General features: G+C 39.8%; 1 protein-coding gene across 2 annotated transcripts in view; it reads right to left on the bottom strand.

Annotated features, from left to right (window-relative positions):
* The window catches only part of LOC144678862 (histone deacetylase 9-like), a 635,070-nt gene that overhangs the window by 190,899 nt on the left and 425,984 nt on the right, over positions 1 to 18,187 (bottom strand). For both annotated transcript variants that reach the window (XM_078538855.1, XM_078538856.1), the window contains exons 12-13: positions 9,907 to 10,084; positions 4,086 to 4,219 (exon numbers count right to left, since the gene is read on the bottom strand). In XM_078538855.1, the coding sequence (XP_078394981.1) occupies positions 4,086 to 4,219; positions 9,907 to 10,084 (312 nt within the window). The remainder of the gene's footprint in view (positions 1 to 4,085; positions 4,220 to 9,906; positions 10,085 to 18,187) is intronic.

Below are 18,187 nucleotides of genomic sequence, written 5' to 3'. Positions count from 1 at the left end.
ATGTCACTTTAACAAAAGCCCTTTTGAAGGTCCATTTTATCCACATCAGCCAAATTACTCCCATTAACTCTGTCTGTTACATCATCAAAAAACTTAGTCAAGTTAGCTAAATGTGATTTGCCCTTAACAAATCCATGCTGGCTTTTTAAAATTAATCCACATCTGTCCAAGCGACTGTTAATTATGTCCCAACTTGTTGGCTTGTAACTTTTGAGCTCCAGGGCAGTGTAACCCAAAGATGCGCTGGAGAACACTGCTCCCCACCCCGCCCCGGATGATCCCAGGTAAGGATTGCACGGCAATCACCTGGAAAGTTCAAACTTCCAATGGGCAATTGTCCTGCACTGGGAACCATTTAAAAATGTGATTTAAATTGCAGACCTCAGATGGTTCCTAAGTTCTTACAGTAATCGTTACAGACAAAAACACCACTTCTAGCTTCTTTTTTCTAAAATGGGGGCATGGCCTCCTTGCGCCTGACTTTGCAGCCCTTGACAGAAGGCCTCAGGATTGCGCTGCAATCCATGGTCCTCGCCTGGCCTGAGTCACAAAGTCGGGTGAGAAAGAATCAAAAGAATTTTCAGGCAAGAAACTAGGAGTGGAGTGGCATTCTGGCTCTGACTGCCATTCTGCGGAAGTTCAGGTCCATTGTTTCTGAAAGCTTTCCCACCACCCCTGTTAAAGTGACAGGCCTGTAGTTGCTGGACTTATGCGATAAGGCTGTAACATTTGCATTTCTCCAGTTCCTGGCACCATCCTTGTGTCTAAGGAGGACTGGAAGATTATGGACAGTGCCAAATTTCCACGCTCACACCTCCCTCAGTATCCTCAGTGAATGATTAGTGTTAAGTACAGCAAGCCTATCTAATACCTCCTATTCATCAATTTTTAGCCCAACAGTGTATTAACAAGAATCTCTTTTACTATGACTTGGGCAGCATCTTCATTCTAGGTAGAGACAGAGGCAAAAATAGCTCAGCCATGAATGCTGCCTCTATGCATAAATCCCCTCCCTAATTGATACCGCTCCTCCTTTTACCAACCTTTTACAATTTGTATGCCTATATTCCCTTTTATGTTAACTGCCAGTCTCTTCTCATACTCTCTCTTTGCTTCTTTGTATTTCTTTTTCACTCCCCTTTGAACTTTCTATATTGAGTCTGGTTTTCAATTGTATTATCCACCTGACATCTGTCAAATGACCCTTTCCTTTCCTTTATCTTACTCTCTATCGCTTTTGTTACCCAGGGAGTTCTGGACTTGTTTGCTCTACTTTTTCACTTTATGGGAATGTATTTTGACTCTACCCAATCTATCTCCTCTTTAAAATTAGCCCACTGTTCCATTACAGTATTGCATCCTAATCTTTGATTTCAATTATCCGGGCCAGGTCCATTCTCACCAATTGAAGTTGGCCCTCCTCAATTCGTGATAATTTTTATTTCTGGGTATGATCTCTTTTGGAAGTGCATCCGCTGCCAAATTGGCAGAGAGAGAATTCCAATTCCCCAGGCTACCAGCCAAAATCAAGCATTTACCCACTGAAATATGCTTATCGGCACCTAATGGGGAAAATACATGCTTCGCTCAACTTTTCTGGGTTGACAGTGGAACTCTGCAGAGCACCAAAGACCAAGTAATTTTTAATGTAAAAAAAAAATTACCTTCATGTTGATACAGAAAGGGAGAAAATGTACTTCCTGGCTCTACATCAATACTGTAGGCAACTACCAACTTGCAATCACATCCCCACTCCTGTTCACCTCTCCCCTAGGAATTATCTCTGGTAGTGTCTACTTCAGAACCGTACATGTTTTCCAGGTGAGCTGCATTGAGACACTCAACTGGCATCTACAGCTCACTGGTTTGATGTGTACTGTTTCCAGTAGGCCTTCATCCTTCACCTCTGGATTTACTGGCATGTTACAGGCTCATTGTGTGTTGCATTGGTATTAGGTGCACGATGACAAGTTTCACAACTATTATCTGAAAGATATTTACAAATGTGTCAACTGACAAAAATTCAAATTGAAAAAGTGAAAAAAATGATGGTCCGTTTAAGTCTTACAACAAAAGATATTAGGTGGAATCTTGTAGAGGCAACATGGATCTCACCTGCCAGCTGGAGAGCCGGTGACAGACCCATGTTGCCTCCTTTGGGGAAGGCCACTGAACCACGAGTCAATAGGCAGTTGAGACACCACTGTTGGGCCTTTCCCCAGGATCAGGGCCCCGGAGGCAGTGGCCCAGCCTGCCGAGAGCTGTCAACCAATCAGAGGCCAGTAGCTCTTTTGCTCAGCAGCATCTCAGGGAAGGCAGTAGCTACTGCCGGAATGGCAGCCACTTTAGGCCCACGATCACGGAGTGACCCAAGTCAGAGAATAATGATGGGAGGGATTTCATCGGGTGGGGGTCATGGAGTATGAAGGGAAGGGGGATGCAGGATAGATTGGCAGCAAGGGCAGGGAGTTGGCTCTCAGCGGGCCCCCACTTCCCGCTGCCAGGTCCCTTAATTGGGCACTCAGTGCCTGTGAAGGAGGCACATCCCCCCTTCAACCCCAAGATACAACAAACAGCCCACACAGTTTACTTGTTATGTTCCCACATGGTGACAGGTCCACCCACAGTTGGGTTAATACTAGTGGCAGTGGGATGAGGCCCTTGAGTGGTCATTAATTGTCCACTTAAGGGCTTCAATTGGTGGTGTGGCGGGAAGGCCGACCACAGGCATTTCCTCCCTGGACCTAATTGGGGTGGAGGCGCGAAGGCGTTGGGGTGCTCACCCGCCAAGTCCTGCCTGATTAAATGCCATCCTTGCCTCTAAACACCGCCACAAGAGAGGGCAGAAGATTCCGCCCATTTCAGTAGAGTTAAAGCTGGAAATGTTTTTCTGTCAAACAATGAGGATTTTCCATGTAATTATCCCATTGAAAATTCATAACCAATAGATTTAGAGACAGGAAGCGTATTGTATGAATGGTTTGAAAACAGCCAGATCTGATATTGTTAGTATTTATTACATTAAACAATCACTTACCTGGTCATTTATCAAACAAATATTGAAAAAAAATCACAGGTTCAAAATGTGTGCTTTTGTGAAAGTATTTATAATTAATGTCATAGAAATGATAAAACAACGTTTAATATAAACATCATCTGGGATTTTCCAGTCCTGCCGTGGCAGGACCCACCATGGGAGATTCAGTGGCCCAGGCAAAAGTCCACTGGCCTACGGCGGGATTGGATGATCCCGGCGATGGGCAGGGCTGGAAAATTCCGCCCCTCATCATCTTGGTAACATAATTGGCCAATCAACAAAAGCAATAAGTTGTGTTTGTTTTTAATCCTTTAATATATTAAAATCAGACACAGTGAAATGCTTCATTTTTTGACTGCATCAAACAGAATATTGAAGTTGAATGCTAGCATCGAAACCCATTAACTTTGGTGTCCGATTCAAATCTTCACTAAGAAATTGATGCATGAGTCGTAATTGCTTTATCATAATTAAAGGGTTGTTTTTGTAAATTCTATGCTCATTCAGAAACACTTTTGTGAATTCTAATTTGAACTTGTATTGCTGGCTGTAAATTGAATTGGTCATAGATTTTATACCTGGTGATTTTGTTTCCATACTACCTAAACTTAAAATTACCCCTATATATAATTCTATGAAATGCATCAGAACCTCATATTTGAGACACTGTCTGGTAATGTATGCACTTTTTATTAATTGTATTCAAGATGTTCAGCTTATGGGATTCAAAATGTAAATTCAGCGGTGGCTTTCTTTATGCATTCACAAGATTCTTAACGATCTACTATTAATTTAAATATATAGTTGAAATATTTGTAGAGCTTTCCTTTGAGATCCATGGAATTTTAACATTCAATAGATATTGCATGTCGGTGCAAATAATTAATATTAAATAATTGCAGGCTTTGCCGGAATGTTTCATCGCTTAACTCTTGAAATGTTTATTCAGTGTCTGGAAGTAGTTTTAGAAATTTATGTCTACTAGTCCATAGTTCAAGGTCACAGTTCCATGACATGAAAATGAGTAATTTCTTACACCCCACCTCACCTCACAAATGCTGAGCAATCCTGTTTCCTGCAACCTTGACCAGATGCTCTGTATCCTCCCAGCATGCTCAGGGTGATTGCTATGGTTACCACAGATGCACTGGTGTTTAAGCATGATGGTGTCATAGGCTACTCCTGTAGTAAGAGAATAGCAAAGGGATAAAGAAAAGAATAATGGACTTTTAAAGTTAAAAACTGTATTCATGTTACAAACAATAAGGAAAATAACCCAACATAAGAGAAAAATAATTTAGACTTTTCTGAGGTGAAGATTTTCCACTTTGCTGCAGTGGTAAGTAGAATTTTATTAAAGTTATACATTTTATATTTTTTAAAAGTTAATTTGTTCATGAATTATTTAAATTTACATTTTAAATAACACTTTACTTTATAAAATAAACAAAATTCTTCCAGGTCAATGATTTGGGCTGCAAACTTGCCAATAGAATAAATAGGAATAAAGAAATAACAACTTCCAGAAAGGCAACAGAAATTTAAAACACCGCAGCTCTTGTTATATCAAAACCCTTCGTGATGATGAAATCTGAACTAACAGAACTTCTGAAAACATCAGTATCTTCCAGTAATGCCACCTTCAGAACACTCCAGCTCTTTCATTTTTTCTGATAATTGTAATGTGATGGTAGTGTACTCGGTAGTTATCCATTAGTACCTTTTGGTAGGGTGTGTCTAAGAATGGACATTTAACTTAATTTTGAGGTCAGAATTGAATGACTGAAATATTGTCAGACTGTGTTTACATTCAGCAGGAAACATAGACACAAACGTATTATCAAGTGGGTGAGATTGGTAGAGAGTTTCAGATATTTCTAGAATGTTGTGGAAATACAAGTCATCTGCATAGACCTATCTAACTACCATGGAAACTGAAGCCTCAATAAGATAGGGTCGTCTAGGAACAGGAAATGGTTACATCAACTTAATCAAGTCTCAAGGGATACCTTATCCACCGGGCTACCATATACATAAGATAAACAGATGAACTGCATAGAAATAGTGATAGAAATTAAAACATAGTTGCAAGAAACACGTACCTTTCAGATAGTCCCTTTCAGCTACTGAAGTCAGATGCAAACAAAACATGCAAATGTTTGGCTTGAGAAATCCAAAATAGTAGTACACATACGTAGTATAGACAAAAAGATCTAAACCTCCCATTATACATACAGACCCCAATATTTATTAAAACGAACGCATGGAATTAAAAATAATTGGGTTAAAAATTATATTCAGAGTCATCCTTACTAGGAATCAAAGCCAGCAACAGGAAAACTAGCTATCATTTTATACTATTTTATACCTCTCAATCATTGAGCTCCAAACATCATTCATGATTTTACTGTAGCCTGCATTTAATACTAATTTTGTTTACATTTTATCCCATTGAGTTCCTCAACTAATTTTTCTTTATAAATCTGAATTAGTTTTCATTAAACTCAAGCTGGAGTTGGCTCAGTTTCTTGGGTCTGTTCAACTAAAGAAGGAATTACTCAATTTATGTTTCTATGGGAGTAATATTAACAACTGCACATCCTCCTGCCTGCCCCTCATAATGGACAGGAGAGGGTCTAGGATGGGGTTAAAATAGTAGAAGTGTGAAACCCAATACCAGCCTGACACCAACGTGTCCACGGCGGGTTTGTGGCATCCAAGTAACCTGTTCTAGAGGCACGGGTTTGTGATTATAATATTTAAATGAGGCTCCATTCCTCAGATTTTGGGAATCATTTGAATTTGTCAGATGCAATCTAAGTTCCCAGGGTTCATTAAATTCTGTTAGACTGCTCCGTTTCTGGCATTTCTGGACTACCCCAACTTTCCTGCATATATTCTCCCCCACGCCCCCCTGCAAATATCAGTGCACATGTCATTATATTCACTAACATTGTTTTTATTCGCCTCCCAGTTCTCCCAAGGCACTTGCAACCATACCACCGCCTCTAATGTTTCTGCTCATGGGGTTTTCTCCAGGGTGACTGAGTTTTTATCAGATCTTAAATAAAGCTGACATTTTTTTTATTGTTTATCTAGTTTTAGCAGGATTTGTACACATGTAAGGATTATGTATCTTAAATAAGGTTCCCGTCGTGTTTGTGATGGGTTGTTTCCTGAGGGTTGAGGTGGATAACTTTGTTAGTTAAACTGAGTTCCTGTACTGATTTGCAAAAACACCGTTTTCAGTAATTTATCAGCAATGAGTCATTTGTAGTGTATTTACAGAAAAGTTCACCAACAGGCAAGAGAGTAACCGAAAGCTGCAATTTAACAGATTGGGAAAAGCTTTGTGAACATGGCCCTAAGGTGCTACCCGTTATCCTGCGGGGCCTCCCTGATATGCTGCAGCTTCTTCTTCACCATGAGAGCCTTGTCTCCCACAAATAGAATGGCTTCTGTCTACTAGTGATCTGATGACCCCACTGTCTATTGAGTGATTGGATAGGTTAGGTGAATGTGAATGACTGTCAGTGCCTTTATGCATTCTCAATGTGAGAGAGTTAATTTACTTGTAATCATGACTTAACAGGGCTACTTCATTCTACGGACAATTTAATAGAGGGATAAATGCCATTCAGAAATTCTTTAAATTGCTCTTGTATTGAGGCCTCTGCACATAAAATGTTGAAGACAGGGGGGAAAGATGATATGTAGTGTCCTTTGCTTGCAAGTTTTTCCATATAAATGCTAGGTATAATGTGAGTCAGGAAAGAACATATAGCTGTGATTTCAATCTGTCCAATGTACGACCTCTGTAAGACAAAATAATTGTTAGCCAGATACAAATTCACTGGGATTATTACATAATTTGGGTGTACCCATTACATTTTGTTGAGGACCTTTACTTTGAAGGATATCTTGTTGTCCCTAATGGAACAGGGACCTACTGAACTATTGATCAGTTTTAAGTCCAATGTGCTTTGGTTTACGTTTTTCACATTTGACTGAATGCTCCCAATTCCTACCCAAGGATGGGCATGAACCAGTCCAGCTACAGGATCAGCAGAAAGGTTTAAGGCACAGTATCATTTTAGTAAATCCATAAAATTATTTTATATTTCCAAGAAAAAAAATACTGTAAGATCTGATACTTTCACCCTTACACTATAGTAGACCTGTAATTTAAAAATAATTTTACAAAATTTTCAAAACTCAAGTTACTTTGAAAATGATTACAGTGCAATTTGAATGCTGTATTAAAGATTGTGGGAATAACACAGAAACAAATAAAAAATACATTTATTAAGGATTTAAATTTTTATTAAGTTTTCAACACATCATTACATTTTGATTGAATTCTTACGACTTCTGCAGCAAAGTGGTTAAAATATACATCACTTATAATTAGAACTCTAAAGCTAGCAGCCAGTAGCTGTTATTAAAAAAAAGCAAAATTTAAAAGTTCACATTTTAAAATAATACAACCTTTTAGTTTAAAGTTTGACATTGTCTTAAAGGGCTGAGAATAAATGTAATTGTCAGCTTTGGTTTATTCATTGCCTCAACTGATGAAATATTCCATGCATCAAATCCCTTGGACACAATTTAATCCCATCTATGTCAGTGTGAAGCATGTCATTCCTTCTTTTTCACTAACCTCCAACCCCACTCTCCCCACAATCCCTACCACAAAGCAAGCATTGGTGCAAAAATTGAGGTACACAAATATACATTAGAAATGAAAAGAAAAACATGTAAATAATGGAAATATAAAACTGTTGGAAATACACGGCAAGTCTGTTTTGCATCTGTAAAAGGAAAAGTGAGAAGTCCAAGGTTTTCTACCTGAAATATTAAGCTGTATTGTCTTATTCAAGATGCTTACTGGACTTGCTGTGTATTTCCAATGTTTTCTGTTATTGTTTAGGTCTATATACATGGGAGTCTAATTTCCACCGGAGTATCCAGGACTCTCCCTGTAATTTGGCCAGAAGATTCACAAAGACTTCAGACTGGAATCATAATTGCCCATTTTTTAGCTATGTGTGACATTCTCCAGGGCTTCTGCCATTCTTCTACCCAAGCTCTGGCAAGAGATCAGGACAGCTGCTATGGAAACTTCACCCCATGTTTTCCAAAGTAAAATACGACAGTAAAAGATCATAACCCAATGTTAAATACAAATGAAGCAAATTCACTGACTGTGCACAAGCAGCAACAGGGGGACAGGCAATACCTCCTGGAACAAGTTATTAAAGTTGGCACCATTTCCAAAATGTTTTGTTCTTATTTTAGACTTTTCCACCTTACCATAAATGAATCACAAAATAAAGCTGGATGATGTAGTCCTCTCTCAAACTTAAAAGCATTTTTTTGTTATTTGAAGACTAAAAAAGGCAAAAATCTATAAGAATAGAGGAGAAGCCACTCAACAGGAGCTTTCCGTTTCTTTATACTGAATAGCACATTTAACCATAACTTTCTGACTAATTTTTCACTTACATTGAATGTTTGTGAGCACAACACTGGTCCAACAGAATGTTCTACAGTACATAAATTCAATGCAACTTAATATTAGACTGTGAATTTCCATAACAGCTCAACACAATTTTTAGTAGTGACAAAACAGCACAGTACTGCAGCAAAATATTCAATTGAACCCAATGAGTCATGTAAAATTAAAAACTGTAAAAAGCTATTTGTCAGTTAATTTAGAAAAATAGCAAATCAAACAAATGCTATTCCTTTAGTAACCTTTTAAGGACAGAGCTCAAAAATCAAATGTAGAGCAAAATTACAACTTGCTGTTTATTTTCTGAATACAGTTATGCATTTCTTACTTTCTGTACAATTCCTTAACTGTACTTTAGAACATTAATTGCTGGAAACCTGCAGAGAATAACTTTTGCAGTATTAAATGCAAAATACAAAATAAAAAGGCCAATTCTAAAAAGTAACATACCCTTTTTAAAAAAACCCCACAAATTCCCAATAGCAAAATGACTGCAAAATTGAAAATTTTTCCATGATCACAACAACAATTATTGATATTGTTTGAATTGAGCTAAAGTGATCCTTTAATTTATTTATATTTTACTTAATGTGAACCTATTCTGTTTAGCCTTCCAAAGCAACAAGACATAAAATCACTCGTCTTTTTTTCTCCCCATCTGTGCTGAAATGTTTGTCAGTTTAGTTGGGTTATGATTTTCTACGGGCCTATTGGTTCCAGCTAATGTGGGCCAGAGAGTTTTCCATTACAATTTTGTCAATATACAGCTATCTGAACCTTTCATATGCTTATTTTTATACTTTTTCTTTCTTTGCTATTCAGAAGAAAGCAGTGTTCCTTATGAGCTGAGCTTACGCATTGATTTTCTTTCCATATGCTAACATTACATGTCAGCTAAACTTAATTTGGGAGAAAAAGAGCACAAGCACAGTTATAAAGAGATTAATCATTAGGTGAATGACTTTCTGGACTAGGTAACTGATTAAAAAATAAAGCAATAGCCAGGTGCTTTGTTGAGCTGCAGTTCTCTAGTGTGGAACAGAGTCTGCACGTTCAAACACAATATCCAGTAGCAGTAGTATTCTGACAGAATGAGTTCTAGGCTGCTTTTAATTTGAAATTGGTTGGCTGTGTACAGGTAGGATTAAAAAATGAGTGTAGAGCAAATTAGTACTCACTGATCACTGATTTTAAATAATTGAGGATTTACGTGACATCAAATAGCAAATAAAACAAGTAATAACAGAAGTGTAACAAAAGTGCAATTTGTGGCACTTACAGCATTGGAATTTGTTGAGCTCCTAAGCATACTGAATTTAGAGCGCCTATTAAAGAATTCCTTTGGGGCTCCTACCAGTGGTGTAGACGTGCCTGATGGGATGGTCCATAGAAGAATGTGGTAATGTGGAAGCAGCAGGGGACGACTGTGTCCTGGAAACAGGCCTGTGTTTGTCTAATCCTGTCATGCCAACCATAGCCATCTGAGCTTGGTACAGTCGAAGTTGGTGGACACGCTGGTGATCCAGGAGCTGCTGTTACCATAGAAACAACACAGTAGGAAGAAATGTGAGAGGGATCAAATAAGACACTTGGAGAAACATGTCAACAAATTAAGTTCATTCGGTCAGAACCATAATAAACACTGCGAAGACCTGAGGCCTAGTCAATAAATCCCTTCAACAGATGTTCTCACACTGTCAGTCATTACAACCATTTAGTATGGGAAACTTCTTGATCCTATTGATTACTTTTTGAGACAGTATTCTTTGTATGAAATATACTACAGCTGTCTGGCATTTCAATTGTACAAAAACATAATGAGTAAAATTCAGATATTTCACAAAAACATCAAAATTAAAATGTAACATTATGGCACACTGGATGTCATGTTACAACCCAATGGGTGTGATTACCTCTCATAGTTGGAAACTTTTTTAATAATGCAGGATATTTGTGTATTGCTATTAGATTGTAGTATTAGTATGTAGTCTAAGAATTTCAATTCTTTGCAGAGCTCAGTTTATAAAATCAGGTAACCCTAATCCTGTGACGCCTTGTCCTCCCAATCACAGAGCCAGAAACAGTACAATAGGACTAATGTAAATTGAAATTCAAAATAGATTTATATAGAAAGATATCATATCCTGGAGTAGAGAGAAACTAAACACCATGCTAACGCAAGCTTGAAGTGTATTGCACGAGTAGAATATTTCACAGCCACATAAGCTTTTCAGTGCATTTTTACATTAATTTTAAAATTTATTATATACAATTAATTTGCAAATTTAAGAATACACTTCATTCTTTGAAAGTGCCAAGAATGTATAATTTGGAGCACTTCCTATTAAACAAAAATAAGTAATTTGGTTTTGACATACAATTTAACTTATATAGTCCTCACTCAAACTGTTGAAAATGTTAAAGCTGACATGATACTTACTATAAGATTGAATTTGTGAAAAAAAACAGAATTAGATGATTTCTTATTCCAAGATGGTTGTAGTACAATCTTTGTTTACAAATTTCATGAAACAGATCTGCAGAGCATGTGGTTAAGGTAAATCAATAACAGCTTTTGAAGGGGATTAAGTTGCTTGTAAATTGTTATAACTTAATATTATACAAAGTATATTGCACCAGGAGCAATGAATTCCAGAAGTTACTGTAAAAATCTAATAATTCTTGCATACTTTAGTCAGGAGTCGATTTTACTGCTCTGCCATACATAATTACATTGTGAAGAAGAGAAGCAATAAGAGAAGGATCTTGGTTGCCAAGATGGTGTCCAGTCCCAATATTTTTCTATCAGCCACTGCTCCCAGTTTACCTATGGTGGCACATAGTTTTCATGTGCATTCCCTCATCTGAACTGTGATTACACAGCTTGTTTTGCAGTCAGTACTACATTTTTCAGAATCAAGAATAATTTTGTGCAGTATTGAAACCAATGAATTTCATGTATCCAAAATGCTAATAGTTAAATGTCAAGAGTGACTTACTGTAACATGATGCATCTGCGCAAATATCAATTTTAAGTAAACCTACAGGCTAAACAGCTCTTAGACACCTATGGCCAGTAAGCCATAACATTCAGCTTCCCCAGTTTAAAAGAAGTACGACTGCTGCCTGAGTGGCTCAGTGAATATATGTCCCATGTTGTGTGGTACTGGAACTGAACCATACAGAGCAGGAAGGCCCAGGCTTCATCCTTGGTCTATGCTGAGGTAACTGATTTCAGCTGGCACCACTGGATTAATGAGAGGAAAAATCAGCCAGGGTTCCCACTTTCAGAACACATGTCTGTTTCTCATCAAGGAGCATTTATAAACTCAGTAATATTTAAAACATTATTAAATTGCACAAACAAGAATGATTGCTAGTCTTTGGAAAGTATGCGTGTGTGAGGACTGGACTGGACTCAACTGTAATATAATAAAAGAGCAACTAGCAGTTACAATCTTAATTTTAAGAGTCATAGACAGGTTATTAGCTGGTATTAATATTCTAGACATAGGTATGCTCCAAGTAGCAATCACAAAGCAAGCTTTTCCAAACCTTGTAACTAAAAACTAACATTGATCTATCTGGTGAAATATATGGACTAATTTTAAGCTTTAACTTCAATGGAAAGGAAAAACAAGATGGATGATTAATGGGTGGTCAATCTGACATCATCCATTTTTACACAGTTACCCAAAATTAAGGTTATTTCTATGCTTACGTGAGAAATTCAGTTATACCACATAATAAAGTGACATCATAAAGCAAAGCCACCCCAATTGCTCAGGCTAGTTGAATGAGAAAAATTATTGATAAAAGTAGTTACCTCAGTTAAAGGCTAAGTATCCTAGATTCACCGGGCTTTATTTTAACATTTGTGCCCACTCGCAGTGAAGGAGGCCCGCAGCAGGTCAGGAGCCCAAAAGGTAGTGGAGCAGGTTCCCCTTGGCTCTTTAACTCAGCATTGATGTTCCACTTCTGGGTTGCCCGAACAATTGGAGCTAGCAGGTGTGATCACAACCTGCACCTGACTGTTGAAGCCTCAGTATTTAAAGGGACCCCAGTGAAGGACAGAAAGGAACCATTTTACAACTGGTAATAGAGGGGCAATAACTTGAGTGATGGAGCCTCATTGAGGGAAGGTTCTCCAAGGTTTTCTGAAGCAACCCAGGAGATCATGCTGTAGGCTAAAAGGGCCTGCAGAGACAATTTGTTCCCAGTGGGCATAAGAACATAGAACATAAGAGCATAAGAAATAGGAGCAGGAGTAGGTCATTTGACCTCTGAGCCTGCTCGCCATTCAATAAGATCATGGCTGATCTGATCATGGTCTCAGCTCCACTTTCCTGTCAGTCCCCCAAAACCCTGGGTGCTCTTATAGATTAAAAACTGGTATAACTCAGCCTTTAAAATATTCAATGACCCAGCCTTTACTGTTCTCTGGGTAGAAAATTCTAAAGATTAAAGATGGTAATGACACATGTGCTTTGGGAAGCATGTATTTTATTTTTGTGCAATGTCCCTTTAAGACCAATGTGAGCTGGGGAGTATTCTGAAAGAGGGTTAATTGGTTTCCTGATTATTACATCATTAGGTTCTAAGAAATGCCCATGTGATTGGGGTTGCTATGGTTATGAGCAGCTAAGAAGCAAAGCATAAATAGAAAGCTAACTGTAGTGGGGTTGGGCCAGCCTATCTTTTCTGTTTAGCAGTTCAGGTCACACTGAGAATTTTTGCAAAGGGAAAACAAGTAAGGTTCTCTCTGAATGGAACAGTTTTCTGTTTGACAGTTTTAGCACAGAACCTGGGGCAGAAAGGGCCGTGAAGGGTTGTGTGGGGGCGGGCACGAACCCGACCGGGGCCACGCTGCCATTTTACGTGGGTGGGCCAATTAAGGCCTGCCCAGTGTGACACGTGCCCGGAAGCGCTGAGCGCTCCCTGTGCGGGCGGGGACAGGGTGGGGCGTATTCCCTGAGTCGGGGCCTGTGAGCGCAGAAATCTCCCTGAGGCACAGAGGCAGATTAGTTTAAGGTCTAAACATTTGAATAAAGGAAAGAAAATATTTTAAGGCATGTCCCTCATGTGACAGTCACATGAGCTGGGACATGTCAGTGAATTTTCTCAAGATTTTTTATTTAATTAATAAACACTTCATAAAACCTCATCCCGCCTGTGGATGAGGTTTCATGGAAAATGTGAAGGCCACCTGGACTCTTCGCCTGCCCGCCAACCTTAAAGTTGGACGGGCAGCCCTGTTAATTGGTTTAATGACTATTTAAATGGCCTTAATAGGCCTTTGACAGTTCAGCAGGCGCGCAGCCAAGTTGAAAATCTAAATGATGCGCAGTGACGTCGGGACGCCTGCCCAATGTTACCGTGCGTCATTTTACGTATCGGTGGGCGGGCGGCGAGCCCCGCCCCCACTCGCTGACCCGAAAATTTATCCCCTGGTGTTGAAGCAGAGCTCTGAAAATAGAGCAGAGACTATGGGGCGGAATTTTACGGCCCCGTCGCAGTGGGACGGGGCCATAAAATGCAGCGAGCCATTCAAACGTCCATTGACCTCAGCAGGACCATAAAATCCTGCAGGTGTAAAATTCTGCCCCATGTTACTATGGGCAGAACTTTGCCCTAGGTTGGCAGGCAGGGCCCACTGGCTCGGCGGAGAGTGGGCAGCCGAACTCTGCCGCCGAAGTGGGCCCCACCGCCATTTTAAAGTGGGTGGGCCCAGTCTGCCCAACGGGAAGTACTATGTGCTTCCTGTCCGGTTGCGGGGGGAGGGAATCCCCAACTGTCAAAGTGCGCTCTTTCACGTTGTCTCAGGGAGATCACTGACAGTGCTTCAAAGTGTCAAAATAGAAAAATAAAAAAAAATACTAACATGCCCCCTCATGTGACAATGTCACACGAGATGGGACATGTTAATAAATCTCACATGAAGTTTATTTAAGATTTTTAAAACGGACATGAAACCTCATCCCGCCAGTAGATGAGGTTTCATGTTTTATCAGAAGCCCGCTGGGGCTCCTGGCCTGCCCGCTAGCCTTAAGGTTGGATGGGCAGGGCCTTTAATTACCTTAATTATCCTGTCAATGGCCTCAATTGGCCATTGACAGGTCGGCGGGCGGACAACTGATTTCGCTGTCCGTCCGCCTTCCTGAATATTTAAATGAGGCGGGATGACGTCGGGGGTTCCTCCCGATGTCATTTTCCCATCAGCGAGCAGGCCCCGCCCCCAAATCGCCGATGGGAAAATTCAGGCCTATGTGTATTATACAGTTGGAAGGGACAGAACATTGAAGGTGAGAATGGTGAAGAATTATCGATTTGACAATACCCATGGCTATTGTATCAGTGTTGCCAGAGCCAACCAGACCATCTAAAGAGAAGGCAGTCTCCGGGACTCTGTGCCATCAGGACTGTTGTGGTTTGAGTGAGAGAGAGTTTGTAGACGTGTGCCTTGTCGGTAGTAACTGTGTCCGGGGATTTCAGATGGAATATGACTGCTGGTGAATGTGACTCAAGGGCTGAAATGGTTGGATGGGAAGTGAGAGACCCTACAGAATGAAGGCCCAGATGGAAAGACTGTGAGATTACGTGTGGTCAATATTTGTGAGGGAAGTAATGCGAGCGCTTGTAACTATGTGAGGCGTATCTTTGTTGTAACGACTGTTTAATGTGAAATTTACCTTTTTTTTTGAAATATCCTTCACCTGTTAAATAATTTTTGTATTATATTGATTTTAGTTGGTCTGTTACAGTATAAGTTTGGAGAAAATGTTGTCTTTTCCAGTAGTTTTCTTTCCATTGGCATTGTGGGGATTCCTTTCTTTTAACAATGTTATCAGTCTACCAGGGGGATCATAACAAATTGGGGGCTCATCCAGGACCTCAAAGCACTGTGACAGGAAAACAGGTACACTGGAATTTTCAAGAATTTCAACAAACAAGATATTGCATTTTCTTTTGCTATATTTAATGAAAATCGATATGGCTACCTTAGTGCTCAGACCCTTCTGGAGAGTATTGATTTATCTCTTGGTAGCTTGGAATAGTCAACAAAGGTTAATTTGAAGATTGTAGCAGAGGAATTAAGGGCCAACTTGAAATTGGGAGCTTGGAAAGCATAGATAGTTGAAGTAGTGGTTCAGCATTTGCAGCTCAAGGGAGAAGAGGATGATTCTATGCATGTTAAGGGTGAATTAGCAAGAATTGAATTAGAAAAAGAGAGAATGAAATTCAAGAGAGAAAATGAAAAAAGACTTGAATTTGAAAAAGAAAGATTAGAAAATGACAGAGGAATGCAAAAAATTGAAATAGAATTGGAAAAAGAAAGACTCAAAGCTGATGCATTGGAAGGAAATAGTGAGGGTAGTCCATAGCCAGCAGCTCATACTTTTGATTTGGCAAAGAATATTCACTTGGTACTGAAATTTATTGAGTTAGGGGTAGAAATGTACTTTGTGTCATTTGAGAGAGTTGCCGCAAAACTGAAATGGCCCAAAGACAATTGGCCTGTGATCCTACAGAGTGTTTTTGTGGGAAAAGCTTTGGAGGTGTATTTCTTTCATAAGAGCATTCAGAACAATCAATGATAAGGTAAAGAATGCTATTTTCAATGCCTATGGCCTGAATTTTTCAGGCAGCAGGCGGGCTTGGCGGGAGTGGGTGGGGGTGGTTGCAAGGCCGATCGCTGGTCGTGATTGGCTCCGCACCACCATTTTACCCGGGTGGGCCAATTAAGGCCTGCCCAGCGTAAGATGTGAGCGGTAAAACGCTACAGGGACGGGGGGGAGGAGGGAGACTCGGGGCCAGCGCTCTTTCACGTGCATGCGCGAAAGTGCGCTTCAATCTTCCTGAGGCATAGAGCTGCCTCAGGGAGATTGAAGGGCTTTTGAAATTATTAAATAAAAGAGTAAAAAATATATTTAAACATGTCCCCTCATGTGACTGTGTCACATGAGATGGGACATGTTTTTTATATTTATTAATTTTTAAAAAATTTAATTAATAAAAACTTTAGGAAACCTCATCCCACTCATGGATAAGGTTTCCTAATTGGCCTTTCTGCCTGCCCACCAACCTTAAGGTTCAACGGGCAGCATTTATAATTAACTCAATTAGTTCCTTAATGGCCTTAATAGGCCATTTACATATGCCCGCCGAACACAACATCGTGATTCAGCGTGATGACGTCGGGACGCACGCTTTGGTGTGTCGGCCGCCCCCTCCTCCGCCTCTCCCCTCCCCCCCGCCAAGCCAACTGAAAATTCCTGCTGTATGAGAGAGGACCAGAAGTCTAGACAGAATTTTAGAAATTTGAGAAGATAAGAGAATCAAACCTTTGTGGAATTTGCTAGAGAGAAGGAAATAGTATTTGATAATTTGTGTGGAGCAATGAAGGTTGAACAAGACTTTGAGAACCTTAGGGAGGTGATTCTGGTGGAAGAATTTAAAAGTAGTGTCCCTGTGGGAATAAGGTTCCACCTAGGTGAAGGTAAAGTTCATAAAATAAAGGATGCTGCAGAAATGGCAGATGATTACAAACTGACTCACAAGTATATTAGTAACAAGCCCCAGTCTGGAAACTCAGAGAGAAACTGGAGAGTAGGGAATTTGATGGCAAAAAGAAACCTAGTTCTATTGAGGAAGAAGGTCAGGGTGAAAAGATTAGTGGTTTTCCGGTTAGTAAAAGAGAAAGGCTGGGAGATAAATTTGATTCAAGGGGACCAATATAATATTCTCGTCATAAAAAAGGGACACGTAAAGCTGGGACGTTGGAAGTGGAAAAACAAGGCTGTAGCATTGGCACAGTTGCACAGTGTAAAGCATATGACAAGCTGATAGGTTCTCCTATGTTTACTGATGGAGTAAATCAGGGCGCAGGAAATTATAATAGTTTTCTGTTTCAGGGTGAAGTGTCCCCAGTTTTGACTGGTGAGAGATACAGGAGCAACTCAGTCACTGATGGTGGCAAGTGACAGGAAGCTCTCTCGAAGAAGTCCACTGAATAAAGATATATTGCTGAAAAAAGAGATATATTGTCAAAGCTTTTCGTCTTGCACTCATCAGGACAATTCGCAAGAATACCAAATTGTAAAGGGAACAACAATTTATACTGCTTGATTGGTTGTCAATTGGATGCTGATTGGTAGAGGTGTTGCCATGGAGAATGCACCAGTTAATTGATAACTGACAGCTAATTGCCAAGCTTTGTTTAAATTCAAACCAGGGAGCTTGACCCTGACTGGTCAAGGCACTGCCCTAGGGAATGAACCAGGGATGGCTGTCGCCTATTTTGTTCAGTTGAAAAAGGCACAATGTGCGTATATGTTCTTTCTGTCTGCAAAGGACAGGGTCCTGTGTATTAATGTACATAGCTTCTAGCATACGTAGCTGAGCCACACTGTAAGCCTAACTGATAATCTTAAATTGGACATCAATGAGCAGGTTATTGTTGTATATGTGTCCCTTGATAGCATTGTTGATGACACCATCCATCACTTTGCTAATGATTGAAAGTAGACTGATGGGGCGGTAATTGGCCTGATTGGATTTGTCCTGCTTTTTGTGGATGGGACATACCTGCAGGATTTTTCACGTTGTGTAGATGCCACTGTTGTAGCAATGCTGCA

The sequence above is a fragment of the Cetorhinus maximus genome, chromosome 3, assembly GCF_964194155.1.
Source record: "Cetorhinus maximus chromosome 3, sCetMax3.hap1.1, whole genome shotgun sequence".
Classification (NCBI taxonomy): Eukaryota; Metazoa; Chordata; class Chondrichthyes; order Lamniformes; family Cetorhinidae; genus Cetorhinus; species Cetorhinus maximus.
Note: the sequence above shows the minus strand (reverse complement) of the source record. Positions and strands in the feature narration are given on the sequence as shown.